The sequence below is a fragment of the Acanthopagrus latus genome, chromosome 24 (genome assembly GCF_904848185.1).
Source record: "Acanthopagrus latus isolate v.2019 chromosome 24, fAcaLat1.1, whole genome shotgun sequence".
Taxonomy (NCBI): domain Eukaryota; kingdom Metazoa; phylum Chordata; class Actinopteri; order Spariformes; family Sparidae; genus Acanthopagrus; species Acanthopagrus latus.
Genome location: NC_051062.1, coordinates 9,039,807 through 9,057,577, shown reverse-complemented (window position 1 = coordinate 9,057,577; position 17,771 = coordinate 9,039,807). Strand labels below are relative to the sequence as shown.

General features: G+C 42.5%; 1 protein-coding gene across 15 annotated transcripts in view; it reads right to left on the bottom strand.

Annotated features, from left to right (window-relative positions):
• Positions 1–17,771, bottom strand: part of dmd (dystrophin) — a 282,422-nt gene that overhangs the window by 49,848 nt on the left and 214,803 nt on the right. For 10 of the 15 annotated variants that reach the window (XM_037091716.1, XM_037091705.1, XM_037091714.1 and 7 more), the window contains 11 exons: positions 17,619–17,736; positions 17,154–17,365; positions 16,737–16,891; positions 15,534–15,720; positions 11,048–11,220; positions 10,800–10,956; positions 8,446–8,557; positions 7,010–7,278; positions 6,452–6,598; positions 4,440–4,502; positions 1,499–1,562 (listed from right to left, as the gene is read on the bottom strand). In XM_037091716.1, coding sequence (XP_036947611.1) covers positions 1,499–1,562; positions 4,440–4,502; positions 6,452–6,598; positions 7,010–7,278; positions 8,446–8,557; positions 10,800–10,956; positions 11,048–11,220; positions 15,534–15,720; positions 16,737–16,891; positions 17,154–17,365; positions 17,619–17,736 — 1,657 coding nt within the window. The remainder of the gene's footprint in view (positions 1–1,498; positions 1,563–4,439; positions 4,503–6,451; positions 6,599–7,009; positions 7,279–8,445; positions 8,558–10,799; positions 10,957–11,047; positions 11,221–15,533; positions 15,721–16,736; positions 16,892–17,153; positions 17,366–17,618; positions 17,737–17,771) is intronic. The other 5 variants (XM_037091711.1, XM_037091712.1, XM_037091720.1 and 2 more) reach the window with 1 other exon arrangement.

Genomic DNA, 17,771 nt, shown 5'->3' with positions numbered 1-17,771 from the left:
TAATTATTGCTTATAATATCGTCTGTTGTGACCTCCAAGTGACCTTCCAGCAAACCCAGTTAGCTGAAGGTCAGAATGAGTTGCTAAAAAGGCACGTTTCGATGGATATACCACTAAAAATTATTTGTCAATTTTGAAACAGCACGTCCTCGATTTCACACAAAGGATTTTCATTTCTACACGGTAACTGCCAATTTCTTTTGGATGACATGACAAATGTGGCTAGCAGATTTTAGCGGCACTAGCTGGCTTGCTAGTTTTTGTTGGTCTCCTACAGAACCTTTTAAAAATAAGAACCTTGTAAATGACTGTGCAATATAAGTCCACATCAACACTAATTTTTAGCATGCTAAAATACTAAGAATAAAACAGGTACCACCTGCTTATACTTCGAAAACAGCACAAAGGTCGGATTTATGCTTTATGGTTCATCATTTTGAACATAATGTTTCACTTTTACAACTTTTAAGATGAAGACTAGCTGATCTTTTTGTAATGTTTTTTGGGATTGCTGGAGTGTAAACTTCCCCAATTCCAGTAACTAACAAAACAGAGCTGCTAACATTAGCCTCAACTCTCATATAACTAGTAGCATCTTGGCTACAGCATAATGACACGCTGTCTCACCTGAATGCAATGCTAGGATTTACCATCCTAAGAAATATAGTAGTTAGAAGAAAGTGCTGACGTTAGCGCTGACAGACTCACTGTTAAATCCATTCCTTGTGCTTTTGTTCTTGTATTTTTTGATTTGAGAAGGCAAAATATAAAGCATGTTATTTCACTTTAGCATGTTGAGATTTCAAAGCTTTACATGCCTGCTGTGCCATGATACTGGATGGTTGCTGTTGTGAGTTTAGGAAGCGATCTAGTGTGCATAAGAACAAACAAACTACAAACAGAACAAACTAACAAAAAACGCCCCACAGAAAAACAAGATAAGCTTTATTGGCTTTACACAGCGTCCGTGTTATTTTGGGTAGATTTTGATATTGATCCGACTGGAGAGACCATCCTATAAACATCTCTTTCATCAATGCAATAATCAATGCGGGACTTTCATCCATACGCTTTCATCAATATGTGACTGTGATACGGATGAGAGCCTCGGTCGTATCGGGTTAACTGCTCGTCATATTGGAATTCAGCGATAAAACTAGAAAAACAAGTTGCATAAACAGATCGATACACCATCATAGGCTCATTGAACAGCTGAACGATTGATGGTCTTTATAAGCTCGCTCCGTCTCATCGCATATTCAGTTATTCAGTGACCCGTTGACAGCCCGGCGCTGTGTCACTCTTCCCTCTCTCGCTAACACGTCACTTATTGAGTGCTGCTGAGTGAGACGCCGTCGGGAGGTAGGAGCCTCAATTTGTCGAACACATTCCACCTTATCTCGTTCTCTCTCTCACACACACAGCCTCTTGACTATCTCGTCAACTGTCAACAGTCTGATGTATGCAGGTAGGTGTGTGTTGAGGGTGTTTGACTCACCGTGCAGAAGGCCAAAGTCCCTGTGAGCGTCCGTCAGCTGCTTCAGATGTTCTGTGACAGAGATCTGATGGAGGAAGATGGTAAACACATTTAGATTGACAAATGTTTCCATCTGTAAATAACATACTGACAAATAACGCCTATGTTTACATTTTCATCTTGATATTTCACATTATTTCCCAGAAATTCCCCCAAATTTGTATTTATTCCTGTTAATTCCCACCTTGAATGTTCCCGGAATTATGAACTACTTCCAGTTTTTGCGTGTGACATGTTGGATATCTATATCTATAATATACTTAATAAACCAACAAAAGCAGTCGTAATGAGTAGAAATACAAGGATGGGCAGGCAGAGGATGAGGAAGGCGAGGCGAGGAACCACAAAAACAAGCATGGAGAGAGATAATTGAATTTGTAGTGGAGGAATTACAAAGGATGGAGTCTTCCTGCGAGTCTCCTTCGGCTCTGAATGAGCTGTCGATCTAGATGGAGTTGAGATAATTGTGCCAAATCAGCACAGCTCTGTAGTTACACACAGAGGGGGCGGGGCTAAACCCTGTGGGGTACACGCACACACACACACACACACACACACACACACACACACACACACACACACAGACAGACACACACACACTCATCTCCAGGCTCACAGATCGCCATCTAAACTGCATACTCTTAGCTCGTCATCGATCCAAATCCTGTTGTAGTTGGCACTGATTTCACAACCTCATACACCTGATGTGAGCATCGCTGGCGTGGAAACCCTGTATTTACCTTTGAGGATTTTTTTATGATTTAAGTGCTGAACGTTCCTTGGGGTGTAACACGGAGGACTCTAAATCAAACACAAGCTCAAGCTGAAAATAAGCTTGTTTTTGTTTGTGGTATCAGAGTGCAGGGAAATGACCTCTGCACACCTGTACTTGGTACAGGTGCGGAGGACTCCCACAAGCTGTCAACACCTACAGTTAGGTAATGAACAGATATATTTCAGGCTGGCAACTTATGTAAAAAATGGTACAAAGCCTACAAATATAGCACGTATGGAGGTTGAGCAGGTCGTCAGTCGATTGCAAGGTTCGATCCCTCGTTCACTCTGTCTAAATGTTGAAGTGTCCTTGAGCAAGACACGGAACCCTCGTTGTTCTTCTAGTGACTAGCATGCCAAACACTGAAGGACTCACCAGACACCAGCACATTGCACAACATTATACGATACAAACAGGCAGGATTTCACAAAATGTACCACGCCAGCAGCTCATTCAATTTTTTGTCCCAATGATTGTGAGGTTAACGGTTGAAATACAGCGTCATAAAGTCAAAAAATTGGTCAGAACAGTGCTTTAGTTAAAAGGGCTTCATGAGTGATTTCATAAAATGCACACTGTGGCCCGTTTGTTTAGCTGTTGTAAATTTATCTCCTAAAAACTGCAAGGAATCTGCAAAGGGGTAGGGCAATACGCAAACAAACACCAGAAAACTTCCTGGGAAATTTAGCTTAGCTTGGCAATTTTGGTGGATTTTCTACATTTTCAAAATAAAAGTACCTGTTAATAGTGAACTTGTTGTCAAAAAGCAGTATTTGGCGATTGTCCCTGTAACTGAATTGTAACCATGCACTTCATTCAGCCGCGCTCTTTTCTGTCACATCTACAGATCCATTTTTCAGCCTCCAATTAAAAAGGAATTCAGTCAAATTACAATCAAACAGTGAATTCTCTCCTGACACTAATGCCAACACGACCGCACCGTCAGAGCCGGAGCACTGCGGGCTTTTAATCAGAACTTGATTATATTACTGGAGTGAACGGGCTGCGTTTGATTGGAGACTCAACTCAAGTCATATTTTAATTTCTATTAGAAAGGTTTTCTATTAAATCTGACTTGGGAAGAGTTATTTTTTTTCTATCCGCTTATGACAGAGTAAATGTAGACTTATCTCATGCTTGACCTCTCTTTGGTTATTACTCCATTTCTCTTTCTTTGTATTTTATTTTATTGTTTTTAAAGTACTTGGATCAACATTCGTTTTTAAATGTGCTCTATAAATAAACAGTCCCTTTTCTAAAGCAAACAACCCCTTTATTTACATTTTTCTTCATTATATTTCCCATTATTTCCTGGGAAATTCCAATGCAGTTCCCAAAATTGAACCAACAAATACTCACACAACCTGGGCGGATGACATTTAAAGGTCAGAATTTCCTAAATCACTTCTGACCTGCTGCTGAACCAAGTCTGTGTTCATTATTTATGAGACAAATGTGTCTCAACACTGTTAAAAATGTTAAAATTTTGTCAGCCTAAGCAATGATGACAATGATAATTTCCAACAATATTGAGGAAACATTCTGTAAATCTGTGGCTTCCATTTATAATCTTATGTATAATTCCCATTAAAGGCCAGCTGACAGCAGCAGGCATGGTTTCAGTCCGGCACCAGCGAGCTGAACCCTGAACGTCCCCGGAGGAGCTGCTGTGCGTCTATAATCACTGACGCTTCATGACACAATGTCCAGTGATCTAATGTTCCCAGGCAACACATGTAGCTCTGGCCAGCATGAAGGAGCTTTGGCAGGCGCTGATTAGCGACAGATTTTTTTGTTCCAGGAAGTAAAAAAGAAAAAGTGAATCATTGGAGGCTCAAAGGCGTCTCAACTTTCTTTGATAGAAGTCTTGATGCGGAGGGACTTGGATGAGCTATTATCCAGTCTGAGTGGACAGATTGGCTGATTAACCATCCAGCCTTTCATCCACAACCCAAACGAGAAAGGCCCACTGATGACACATAGACGGAGGAGGGGGGTGTGTGTGTAAGCGTATGTGCGTCATGGTATGAGACGAAGAACAGATGAAGATGAGGATATGACGGCGATGACCAGTCCCTTTTTTTGTTATTTTTGGCTTGGCATGAAACCAGAAATGGTGAAAATTACCTTTGAGTCCACCTCACCCAATCCATTCCTGCCTGAGCTGCTTTTTCCTGCATCCGCCGTAACCTAATCAGAAGTGTACAAACGAGAGGAGCGAGACTGTTGGGGGGAGAAATTTGGCGCAATTACACAGAGTGCACCGCGTCCCCCGCGCCGACCAATCAGCTTCGACCCTTTTAGGAACACTGCGAACCACCTAAAGTGACTCGAATGTGCAGGTACCATGCACACACACACACACACACACACACACACACACTTATCCAACAAAAGCACTCACCTAAAATTTAAGCCACATTAACGAAAAACAGAGAACATGAAAGCACACACACACACACACACACACAGATTTCTATCTACCACTCTGCCATTAAAAGTGAAGCCAAAATTTCCTGGGCAAACATTCTGCTCTCAATGAACCACCTGCAATGGAAACTGACGTTTTTCAAAACTGGCAGTTAAATCCTCCTTTCTGTCCAAACGAACCACTAAATTCCCTTCGTACCATTTTAAATCAGCTCGGGGATATCAGTGTAAAGAGAGAAAAGGCCTTTATTTATCACACTGCTAACAGTTTCTTACTATTTTATTTTCCTCTTGGTAATATCTTTCTGACTAATTAATTATTAGTGTTTTTTTCCCATAATTATATCTATATTTTGCTGCTGTAACAATGCTAATTCCCCCATTGTGGGACTAATTAAGGATTATCTTATCTTATAGTGACTAGCACTAGCGTGTTCCCAGTGCGAGCGTGTTTTGGAGTGATTGCAATAAATAACAATTACCTAGTCATGACACATAATCTCTTAGTTGAACATGCACAATATGTAAGAATTGGCCACCTGACCAGTTCATACTCCAAACATACAGGGGGCAGCGTGTCACCAGAGTAATCTCTAACTGCTGCTAGCTATAGCTGCCATTAGCTAGTAAGCGCTGTTAACTGCCCAGCAATCGATCGTATTTGCTCGGAGCAGGGGGGAGTGTTGGTTGTGTTTACTGTCGAGCTGTAAACTCTCCTAAAAAGATTTATCGTTCAGGTTTAGGGAAGTGCTCCTCTGCAAAGTTTGATAAATACAGGCCAATTTAGTTTGTTTCTTAACCAACCATGAATCACCTCTTTCGTTCCTCCTCTGTCTATCTTCATCAACTACACTGATGTTCTCACCTTTACCACAACACAAAGGAGTGTGTGTGTGTCTGTGTGTGTGTGTATGTGTGTGTTTGAGCATCTGGTCAGGTGCTGACTTCAGAGAGACTGGCCGTCTGGTCCCGTCACCGCGGTGTCACTGTGGCGCCCGTCTCCGCCCCGGGACTCCGCAGCATCAGTCGCGTCTCTCTGGCAGCTGATTGGCTCTATCTGTCACCCCCGGTAACAATCACTGTCTGACTTCCCGTGTGGCTGCCACTGGGTTTATTGAGACTGATTGAGGCACACCCTGCACTGCCTCTGATCACCAACACGGTGTGTGTGTGTGTGTGTGTGTGTGTGTGTGTGTGTGTGTGTGTGTGTGTGTGCGCGTGTGTGTGCTCTTATTGTCTTTATTACAGCCTTCCCATGAATTAACACAGACGGATGTACTCGCAGACGGGCACACAGACACAGTTAAATACATTAAGACATCAGACATTTGTCTTTTCACTGGTATTAAAGGACAAATTCACCCAAAAATGAAAATCCAGTCATTGGCATTTCATCAGCATTGTGATGAGTAGATAGTAACTGAACTTTCATTTTTGTGTGAACTTTTCCTTTAAAGACAGGTGGTGACTAAGGACCACATTTGGCTGAAGAGTCTTGACAAAGCCGCAAAGTTGTGGAGACTTACAGATGAAACATTATTTCAATAATAAATAGTTTTTAAGTTGTGAGCATGCATCTTTGCTGACATACAATATGCACACACACCTGCAGAAAAAAACCAAAATAAATGTGTAAGTGTGTGTGCATGTTGTGAGTGTGTGTCTGTGTGTGTGTGTGTGTGTGTGTGTGTGTGTGTGTGTGTGTGTACCTGTAGAAGCCTCCAGCGCGTGTTCAGATCATCAATGCGTTCCAGGTTGCTAGGCGACAGCTGGATATCGTGCGGACCGAAGGTGGACGCCAACTGGTTCATGTGTGTTACGTCATCCTGGATCGGAGCGATCTCGTCCTGGAACTCCTGCAACACACACACACACACACACACACACACACGATACCACACACATTGGTTGTTGTTCTGTGCTGGATTGTTTACAGTGCAGAGAGGACAGATGGGAAACACAGACAGGTTGTTAGAAGTTCGGTTCTGTGTAGTTTCTAGCAGTGAGAAACAGATGCAACCATCATGTAAACCCTCTTTTCTGCCTATTTAATGCCTGCTGATGTATGGAGAACACCGACAGGCTTTCAGTAAGTAGGATGGATGCAACGTGAGGCGCCCTCACTGTGTGTGACACAGCGGATGATCGATGCTGGTGCGCTAACTCTGCTGTGTGCCGCTTCCCTTGAAGAAAGTTTATTTCAGTCACTCTTCAGTACAAATTAAACCTGAAATCTTCAAACAGCACTCAGTTCTCTCAGTTCTGACCTTGACTTTCTCGATGTTCTCCGGCAGCGAGTCGATCAGCAGGTCGCCGACAGGTTCCCACGCCTCCTTCACCATCTCGGCCTGTCTCAGCTGGCCGTCCAGCAGGTCCTCCGCCTCCTGGAGCTCCATCAGCCGATCAAGAGCCAGCTCCAGCCGCCTCTGCCAGTCGGCTGAGTCGGCATTGAGCCGATCCCACTTGACCATCACATCATCCGCTTCTTTGCGCAGGACTCGCCCCACGTTCTGGGCACGCTCCTCCGGGCTGATATCTGAGGGAGATTGAAAGTTGGACAATAAAAAAAGCAAACATGACTGGACCTCATGTATTTAAATATTGTCATTTAATGCACTGACAGATGCACATATTGAGCTTAAATTACAATTCGAATATAACAACAAACCCTACTTTTTTATCTAAAGTATCTAAAGTATCTCGCTTCTAATAAAATGCAAGAATATTTTCATTTGCATCAGAGCACAGTAGTGGGAATAGTAGAAAATCCCTGCTGATACGTGAATTTGATTACTTAACAGAAGAAGATGAGCCCCCTGCAGACGGATTTCCACTGTGTGGCCGCGAGAACAAACAAAAACATGAGCGCCGGCTTTGACAATGAAGAGCGTCTCCTGAGAGACTGCCTCACTTATATGTCAAACCACTCAGGCTGGTTTTGAAGACGCACGCTCTCCTTTTAGGGAAGCCGGCTAAATCTAAACCAAGCAAAATGTCATCCAGTTGAAAGAAAGCTCGCGTCAATTCTGCTTTTAAAGACGCCAAACCCGCCGAAGGTCTAATCGCCAAGACGGAGTGACTTTCTAAGAGAGAGTAAGTGCTCGTTTCCCTCAGTGTGTCAGTGATTAGCAGCTGGAGTTCACCCTTTCTTCCCCCGCTCTGCGAGTGGGTTTGAGTTGGCAGTTGAATGGATTTAATGGGCCACAGTTAAAGTTCAGCTGTCTTCTATGAGCCTGGTAACCGGGCTGCTGCCATGGTGCAGGAGGCGCTGCGGGAAAAGTGTGTGCATGTTAACCGCCGTGTGTGGTTGTTACCAGGCTGTTACCAGGGTCCAGAGTTCACCTGGTGAGTCAGAGATGAGAGGAAGAGGAGCTTTGGGTTGGTTAAATTCTCTTCATATTTTCCTTTTCAGCGTGAGGGCTGATTAAGGTGCTGCTCGGGCAGAGAATGTCGCTAATTAATGAGCCAGTTCCGGCATTTCCTGCATTTAAACGGCAGGTGCGACGTACATTCAAATGTAAATGTAACGATACAAAAGAGCTTATGCTGCTTAACTCTTAATCCGTTCGGCATAAAAAAAAATAAAAAAACATCAAAGCGAGTCAGAAGTGCTGAAGGGGGACAATATTACTGCGAGCCTCGGAAAGGAAAATAAAGAATTGTCTGAAGTTAATCACAGTTGGCGTGTGTGTGTGTGTGTTACCTCTTTGCTCAGGTGAAGGCGTTTCCCGCGGCAGCTCAGACAGGAAGATTCCCACGTCATCCAGAGCCTTGGTGACGACCGGCTCCTTGGCTCTCAAGTCCCTCTTGAAGCCCTGTGACGACAAACAGGAGCACAGACACAAAAACTTTAATTTAACTTATCTGTATTTGCTTCAGTTTCATATAGTTTGTGTTACAGTTGTTTTTTCTTCAGCTTTTCATTGAATTTAATTTTGAATATAGCTGCGGAACTCTCCTGAATATAACTTTAGTGTTTAAATCACAAAACCTTCCTGAAACATCATAAAATCAACGTATAATTTGTCATTAAATCTGCTCTTTTGGATAACACGCACCGAGGCAGACATCCTTCCAACCATATCTCCAAATCTCAGCTACTCACCTCAAAACAATCTAGATGGATAGATTGCACTACACGCGAGAGGGAAAATATGTATCTTTAATTTTGTGGTGAACTGTCCGGTTAGGAGGCCACTGAATTCATTGCTCATTCAACAATAATAATGCACAAAACCAAACAAAACATGTCATGTCTGGATTCAATTCAGACTTTTTATATGACTGCTCTGGGCTACAGTTTCCCTTTAAGCACTGCATTTTCTCTCATTTTAACAACCTGTGGAAGTTTGTTTACAAAAACACCATCTGATCATATTTTGGTACCAAGTAATGACAAGAAAAATGTCACAACAGCATGATAAATATGTTGTCAACACCTGGATATTTGTCGCTGTCACGCCTTTTGTGTGTATTTTTCACCAGCAGGTCCTGAAATGTGAAGGAAGGTGATTTACTGAAGTATTTTAATGACTGTTTTGTGCAATCTGCATTAATGAGCTTGGTTTTTCTTGAGATCATTTCAATTTTGAGGCCCTCGATAAAAAACCTTAAGAGCCCCTGCTGCAGGGATGCATAAAAAACAGCCTCAGGAGCGAACACATCACTCGCAAGATGTAATAAATTAAGTTCTCTGCATAATTATAATAAAAGAGCGAAAAGTTGTCATGTATTCAGTGTTAACGCACAGAAACTGTTAAATAAGTGATGAATATGTGAGTGTCCCTCGTAATAAAACATAAAACACGTCCACCTTCATTGTGAAATGCTTCGACTAAAAGCCTTTTGCTAATGCGTATCCGCACAAAGTCGACATTTTGCAGACTCATAGTAATTTTATTCGCAAAATGACCAAATCAGCAGAGCCAATCATCTCGCTTCTTTGCATAAAACGGCGCACGAAATGGGTTTTTCATTTAACCTGTCCGAATGTTTCCCATTCATTGGGAGCCTTTGATTTGCATAATGTGAGTCAGAGAGACATGAAGTCTGCTTCAGACATAAATGGCTGCCTTTGCAATGAAACCACAGAACTTTTTTTTTTTTAATATGGAAGTATCGAGCTGGCTCATTTTATTGGCTGCTTATTGCAGTGGCATTGAGCTGAAGGTCCATGAAAGTGTTTTTCCTTTTATTGTGACTCTGAGCTGCACTTTCGAGAGAAATACAACAGCAAAGTATTTCAGCTATTTTTTGTGATCAGGGTCTGTATGAAAATTAGCTTCACTTGTTTGACACGTGCCGCTGTGATTTGCATTTCAGTGGCACGAGTATGATTTGTTTCCTCATGGGTTAGGCACAACAAGATCAGGGCCCCAATTTGAACATAGATTTACAGCATGTAAGAACTGTCAGTCGAAAACATTCAAACAGAAACTAATTATCAAGAGAATGTGAAGAAATATCATCCAATTATAAAATCATTAATTAATGATGATGTTAGCATGCTAACCGGCCACACGAGGTGGTGGTCTGATATTAAACAACATATACACTCCCCCTGGTGCGCCAAGTTCCCAATCAGGACAGAGTCGGCTAGCTACATAGTTTAATGAGCTAACTAGATAAAGGCGGCTACAGTTAGCAGCAGTTACCATTTGTTTTGAGGCTTTCATATGCTAATAGACTGATTGAGCAAAGCTAGCAATTTGTAGTTTCCGGTCTTTGTGCTAAGCTAAGCTGAGTGGCTGCTGGTTGTAGCTTTGTATTTAACAGACAGATCATGACAGATCTCAAAAGCAAGACCTTCCCCTCCAACAACTCGAAAAAATGATGTAGATAACCCATTTTTCTGACCCTGCCACCATACAAATATTTTTTCTGCAGTCCCTTACTGAAAGCTTAAACACTGTACGTGCCTTGTGTCCTCAGCCAACTTTACCAACAGCTCCAGAATAAGTAGAATTTTGAATTCCTCAAAACAAAAAATGCTGCAGACACAAACAGTGTGTCTGTCTGTGTCCCACGCAGTGTGTGTGTGTGTGTGTTTCCTCCTACCCGGTGTGTGTCCAGCTGCGTCTGCACGGCGGGGACGTCGCCCCCTACAGGCGGCTCCTGCTCCAGCTGTTGACTCTTCAGCCTCAGCCAGTTGAGCAGCTCCTGCAGCGACATGTGGAGCCTCTTCCACGGGGCCATCTCTGAGTCCAGGTGGGCTCTAAACACACAAACACAGGCATTTTTTTATTAAGTTTGCTTTATTTTAACTCTGAACTGAGTCTGAGCGTCCCCACTGTTTTCACCCTCACCTCATGCTGAGGGTCTTGTTGCGCAGGTCGTTCCAGCGCTGGCTCATGTTGTCCAGGCGTCTCTGGAGCAGAGCGGCGTCCTCCGAGTCCCTGAGCGAGGTTACAATCCTCTGCCCGTTCTCATCCAGGGAGTGATACAGCTCCGTGTGGCTGTCGATCTCTGCCTGGAGATCCTGCGAACACACACAGTAGAGAGTAGAGAGTGGTAAATCCTGTCGGAGCATACACACTTCATTTTCTTGGTAATAGCAGCCATCTTTCAGGAATTCACTTTTTCACTGCTCGAGTGCTCAGTAATGGGATCAGGATCTGAATGAGTGATTTACTCCCTCAAAGCAGCAACCACCAGGATTGAGCCGTAACGCGGGACTTAATGCATTGTGGATGGAACCTTTTGGTAGCATTGAAATGTCAAGATGTGATATTCAGCCTGGAATCAGCTGGTACCTCTGACAGTGGTGGTCCCCACCTGCACAATCTATTACTGGAAATGCTCCCGATAAGACGCTACATGGGATCCAAGGGCTTTGAAAAAAAAAGAAAAACAATCTCTGTAAAGTGAAAAAGGAAATAAAAGCTTTGTTTGGGAATGGAGTGGAAAATACCAAAAGATCAGCATGGAGGCACTGAGAGACGTGGCATCAATTCAGTGCTGCATCTCCACGTGGCTTTTACCTGAGTGCTGCTAACTCAGAACTGCTGTAAGGAAATAACAAGTCTGCTACCTGTCAAGGTATAACTTAAAATCACACATTCAAAAAATTAGCCAACAAACAAAATGATCAGAAGGTCAAAGAGTTAAAGGGTAACATCTGGCCCATGACCCACTAATTAAAAATGCATATAATACATTGAGTGATTAAATATGCACTAACTCATGTACAGTTTCAGAACAGAAGTCTGAAGTAAAATAAATGACTGAATGTGTCTGAACGAACACATGTTGACCAGCAGATGAAAACACAAGTTGGTCTGTACAACAAAGAGCAGCAAGTGATTGTCTGCACAAGACAGCAGATCTGTTTTTAAGGCACACATGGAATTTGCTCTCTCAATGCATTCTTCCATTTTCACAGACTTCCTTTCATTTCACAAAAAACATTTCTCCACGAGTTTGCCCTTTAATAACATGAACACAAAAGCACCAACTGTTGTTCTCCGCTAAGCCATTTTTATGCCACTTTGCTCTAACTCTTTATTTCTGCCTTCACACTCTTGGTTAGCTGGGTTAGCTCACGTGTGTTTAATCCACTTTTCCTGCATCTGCTAAATTCTCAAAGTGTCCTCGAAGAGAGAGAGAGAGAAAAAAAACACCCTGTGAAAGAATGTTTTACCGGCTGGAAGTTTTTTAAGATGAATTGGATCGCATGAAATTTTAATGATACCTGAGGGGGGAAAATGGGTCATTGCGCCAAAGAATAGGACACAGACAGGAATAGAACAAATAGAAAGCAGTGACGACGGTGAAGGTGGGCTGCGGCATTAGACCGACTAATGTATTATAAGTAGTTTCCAGAAAGTTTCCTGCAGTTTCTCCTGTGATCTAAATGTTCTCTGATCCCTTTGAACACTTTGAGTCAATCCCGGTGCTGCAACTTCACATGAACTTGATGTCTTTATTCTAAACTGATGGTTTCTGCTTTTCATACTCGTTTATTTTTTTCATTTCATTCTTATTTCTATCACCTTTTTGTGAAAATACTTCAATAGTTGTCCTTCAGCTGACCTCACGTGGAGCCAGAATCAGCTTACTTTTACACTTTTGGTTTATATGAAAAGCACTTTTGTCCGCAGAGGGACAAGTCCCCGTTGAAGAAACACAAAACCTCTTCTTGAAGTTTTTCTGTGCACAAAAACTAGTTGATTTATCCCAAAATTCAAAAGAAAAAATCATGATTTCATTCCCAACCTGAACATGGTAGACCTTCCTGCGCAGCATCCTCAAAACTTTTACTCTGGAATCCCAAAACTACTCGTCAAGAAGAAGAAGGAGAGGAAGCATCTTCTGCTTCTTCTATTCCCTCAAGATTAGCTGGCAGTGCGCCTGCATCAGAACGCTCTCTGTTTAAAAATGTGTGTGTGTTTGTGTGATGAAGAGAGGGATTCGGAGATGAGGAGGAAGGGAGAGAGAGTCGGAGAGAGATGGAGGGAGAGTTAGTTCCCCAGAAAAAGGGAGACAGAGTTGGAGAGTGTGAGTCAGAGCGAGTTGGAAAGACAGAGCAGCAGGAGGAGGAGGAGGAGGAGAGAGAGAACTTGAAAGGCTACATAAAACGATGAGTGTGCTCATTTTCCAATTAAACCTTATCTGCGTGCAGTGTTGTGAGCGTGTGCGCGCTCTGGATGCTACGCCGCGTTGCTGTCCGCCATTATAATTGGACACAGAAGACTATCACAGCTCTGCATACAGTGCTGCTGTTGTGCTAAGAGAGCCGTGTGTGTGTGTGTGTGTGTGTGTGTGTGTGTGTGTGTGTGTGTGTGTGTGTGTGTGTGTGTGAAGAGGAAGTGCATGCATCTGCAACGGCGCGTTTTCCAAATTTCTGCATGTGTGTTTCCTTTACAGTAAGTGTGTGTGTGTGCGCACGCCGCTCCACCAGAAAGTGTGCGTGGGTGCAGGCCGAGGGCCGAGGGGTCAAAATATGTTCTCTCGCAGAACAGAGCCTTCCCTTCAACACCCACAATGCAGTGGGGGGGAATTTTGCATTTGTCTGCCAGGCAGCGACCGGCCAATGAGATCCCTTTATGCTGCCATGTCAGCATTCCTGTCATACCAGCCAGGGCAGAGAATCCAGGAGGAGCGTCTTAAACTTTGGATCAGAAAGTGCAAATGTACTGCAAAACATCGCAGTCGTTAATATTTTCATTTCATTTATTCTCTTCATAGCTACTGTCACATGCCAATCAAACAGTGTGGGCGGGACAACCACACCTTTTTCCAGGCTCGGACTGGCTATCTGTCAATTCTGGCAACACTCTTCTAGTGGGCAGCAACGCTACCACCAGGAGAGTGGGGGAAGTTTTTTGACATGCTGGACACGACCCACTTGATGTTATAAGAACCCATCTGGGAGATGCACGTTGCTTAAGTGTCAGTGGGTTGGCTATTGGTGAAAGAAATGGTACCGACAGTCATCATTCCCCCAACCCTTCATGTGGAATAAGTCTATTTATCTGATATCAGAGGACAAGCGGGATATAATCAAATGATACAAAGACAGAAAGAGGATCACAAAGAAATGTATGACCAGAGAGCGTCTCTCTGTCTGCGCAGCATGTATGATTGACAGTCGAGAGGAGAAGAAGAGCAAGGGCAGACTGTCTACTAGTTAACTGATTGAGGATGGCGTCGTTCTCTCAGATGGATTGAGAATATAAAGGTTTATGTTAATATGGTATGGTAAGGATGTGTCTTGGCCCAGATTATACCTGAGCAACGTTCGGTCTGGGATGCATCCAAGTTTCTTTTCTCACTTTTTATTTGACATTGGATTAGGCGTCAGTTACAGTTTAGTTTCCCGATATAGGCTTAAACATGGAAATTAGACATACAAAACAGATATAAACATCGTAAACCAATAATCACTTAAATGTTATGTCTGAATACACTATCAACTGTAAACACTTCCTTGGTTATAACTGTGATTATTCAGTTAGAAAGGTTTAAGTTTCACAAAGACATACATCTGCTATTACCACGGACATAAAGTTTTGTGTTTTTTGTAAGTTATGACCAATCCAGTGATCCATTCAAGATGAAAATGGCAGAATTTTGACCTTTGACCTTTGAAGTTGATGCTGTTTTCTTTATCTGTTCAACCTCCTTCTTGGGCTGATCTACCAAATTCTTCTTCTCCTGCTCCAAAGAAATCCTTATTCATGCAGCTACAAACTTATAATGGATCCCTCGCTTTGCCCCATTAAAGATCTACATTACATTGGGTGTAAAAACTGTCATGGATGGATGGCGGTGGCTATAAAAGAGTTGTAAAACCAGCAGTTGTGGAATAGAAATTGTAAGAATAATGGTCATCTACACCCAAGCAGTGGGAAAGCAGTGGGCTTCTTAAACAGGTCAGCTGAAAAAAAGAAGGGTTCTTCTGCAGAGATTAAGCTTTGTTGAAAGTTCAATAAGAGCTTTCCTCTCACGTCCTGCTTTTTAGTCCTCTGTGGGGTGATTTTCTGCTACTTCCTCCCGTTCTAATCTTCTGCTTTCCCACCCTGTCAAAGTCCCGACATTTACTCCTCTGAAATCACAATATCTGCCCAATGATTTTTCTGTCTACACTCCTCAAGCTAATCAGTCCTTGGATACTGGTCTTTAGATATAATTGAAATGCTGCCATTCCGTCTGTCAGACCTAAGATGAACAACCCACCATCACCATGATCTCCAGAATGTTTCCATCAAATATCGATAGTGTCCTTCACTTTCAAATTAATCTCTTCTCATTGAAAGTTATATCTTTATATGTATGATGCATATGTCTTACCTTCCACTGTGCCAGCAGGTTTCTGGCTGCCGGCTGCTCCTGGAGTCTCTCTTTGTTGGTGGCGTCTATCAACACGTTGCAGGTTGTCTCAGCCTCTGTCAGCCAGTTGAGGAACTTCTCCAGGTCGAGGTAGAACTGCTGCAGCAGCTTCAGGGCCGCCTCCAGAGCCGCCTCCCTGTCTGAAACACTGGAGAGACACACAAACATGACAGGATACAATTTTGACTGAAAAATGTATTTCCTAATCTAATAGACCTTTAATAGACAGGGATAGTATGGTCATCCATTTAAATTGCTTTTGCAGTCTATTTCGAGTGGTTGGATCAGAAAACATAAGAAACTTCTTTCCAATCTGTTTGGATGAATGAACCCAAGGATATGATGAGCATAGCATTTTTATCAAGACAAATCATTTTTTCCCTTAAAAACATATTCATATATTTATTTAATGTTTGTCGGTTTCAATTTTTTTTTAATGTCTGTGTAAGAATTGTGACAGCTCCACCTTCTAACAAGGTGTGTGAGCCAACAGTATAATGACATTGGTATGATGTGGTATCTGTGTTTCTTTAGTGATCAACTGTCTAAACATTAGCTAGCATTAACAACATAAACACTTGCACGCTAATGTTAGCAACATAAATGCAATGGAATGGGGGGCTGGAATGCCAAATTTAGGGGCTAAATGTCATCAATAACAACTTTAATGATTACAGCTTTAAAAAAGACATTCATCCAACCAAATACCAAGACATTTACAACAAGTAACAATTCTTATTTTCTAAATTAGAGTTTATTTTCTATGTTGAGTAACATCCTCGTTTTGTGTGAATCCTACACGAGTTTGGATTAAATAAACTGGGACTATAAAATATCAAATATAATTAATTAAATAATAATTAATAATATTAATAATTACATTTGTCCACATATATACGACCACATCATCTGCATATCAATGACTTTTAGTTAAGTGGGCAGTGAAATTGTGAAGAGAAAATGTAAGTGGGCCACGCACAGAACCTTGAGGCACGCCATTAAGTACAGTCGAACAATTTGAACTAAGCTCACTCGCTAGCTATAGAATAAACAACCTGTGCTTTACTAAAGCATGATCAACAGCACAAAATACTTCTGTAGTTATCTTGAAGGATCGCGCTGAAAGCCTGTGGTGTTCATGTAGAGAAAGTAACGTGTTATTACCGCTTGCCGATGTGCGTCCAGGTAGCCACCATGTTGTCATTGACCTGGGTGACCTTGTGCGTGTCGTCGTTGGCGTACAGAGTGAGCAGCTTGTTAGCAAGTGCGTTGGTTTCATCCACTGGGCCCTGCCACTGCTGCAGCTCCTTCAAAATGAGCTGAGGAGGGAGGGGGAGTGGAGGAAGAACGAGAGAAGAACACAAGGGAATTGATGAATTAAAACAATTGTTCAATGTGATGATTCACTCTCAGCTTTTAAATGCCTTTTGAGTCATCACTTTATAAGTAAATTCATATTTTTAGCGATCTGTTTATAAATGTCCCATAGAAGTTGGGGAATTATGAGTAATTAGAAAGCTCATTTGGACACACAACAGGAATCTGAGACAATGTATTTGATGATAAGTTGTTCCGCCCCACCTTTAGTTCAGTATTCTGTCTCTTCACATCTTCCATCGTGTACGTGATCTCCTGCCAGGACTCCAGCCTCTCACTGGCCTGCTTGATGTGATGATCCACTCCCCTCTTGGCATCCAGCCATTCGGTGGAGTCCTGCAGCATGTTGTGGAGCTGCTTCGTCCGATCAGAGAGTTTGGTCTGAGAGTCTTCCCAGTGATTCTGAAGCCTGTCAACTACAATGACATTAAAAACAGATTTTTTTAGTAGTTTTTTAATTGCTAGCTCTGGCACCAAACTTAAACATTTTACTAGCAACCTAACATTTGTACAGCACAGTACAATGGGTGCAAAATTAGCATTTTTTACAGTTTTTTTTCTGTAGTTCGCTGATGCTGATGAAACACAGATACCACATGATACCAACATAGTTAGGCTATTTTTTTCAAGAGATGAAGCCAGCAAATTGTACGCATGTGTGTGACGTACTGCGTTCAGTGATAGCGTTGCGTGTATCCTGGTTGCTGGTTTTGTTCTTCAGGTTCTGGGCTGCTGTGACCTGTCTCTCCAGGAGGGGGCGCCGCTGTTCTAGCTCCTGTAGAGATGCCTAGTAGAGATGATGTAACTCTGTTTAGACGATGC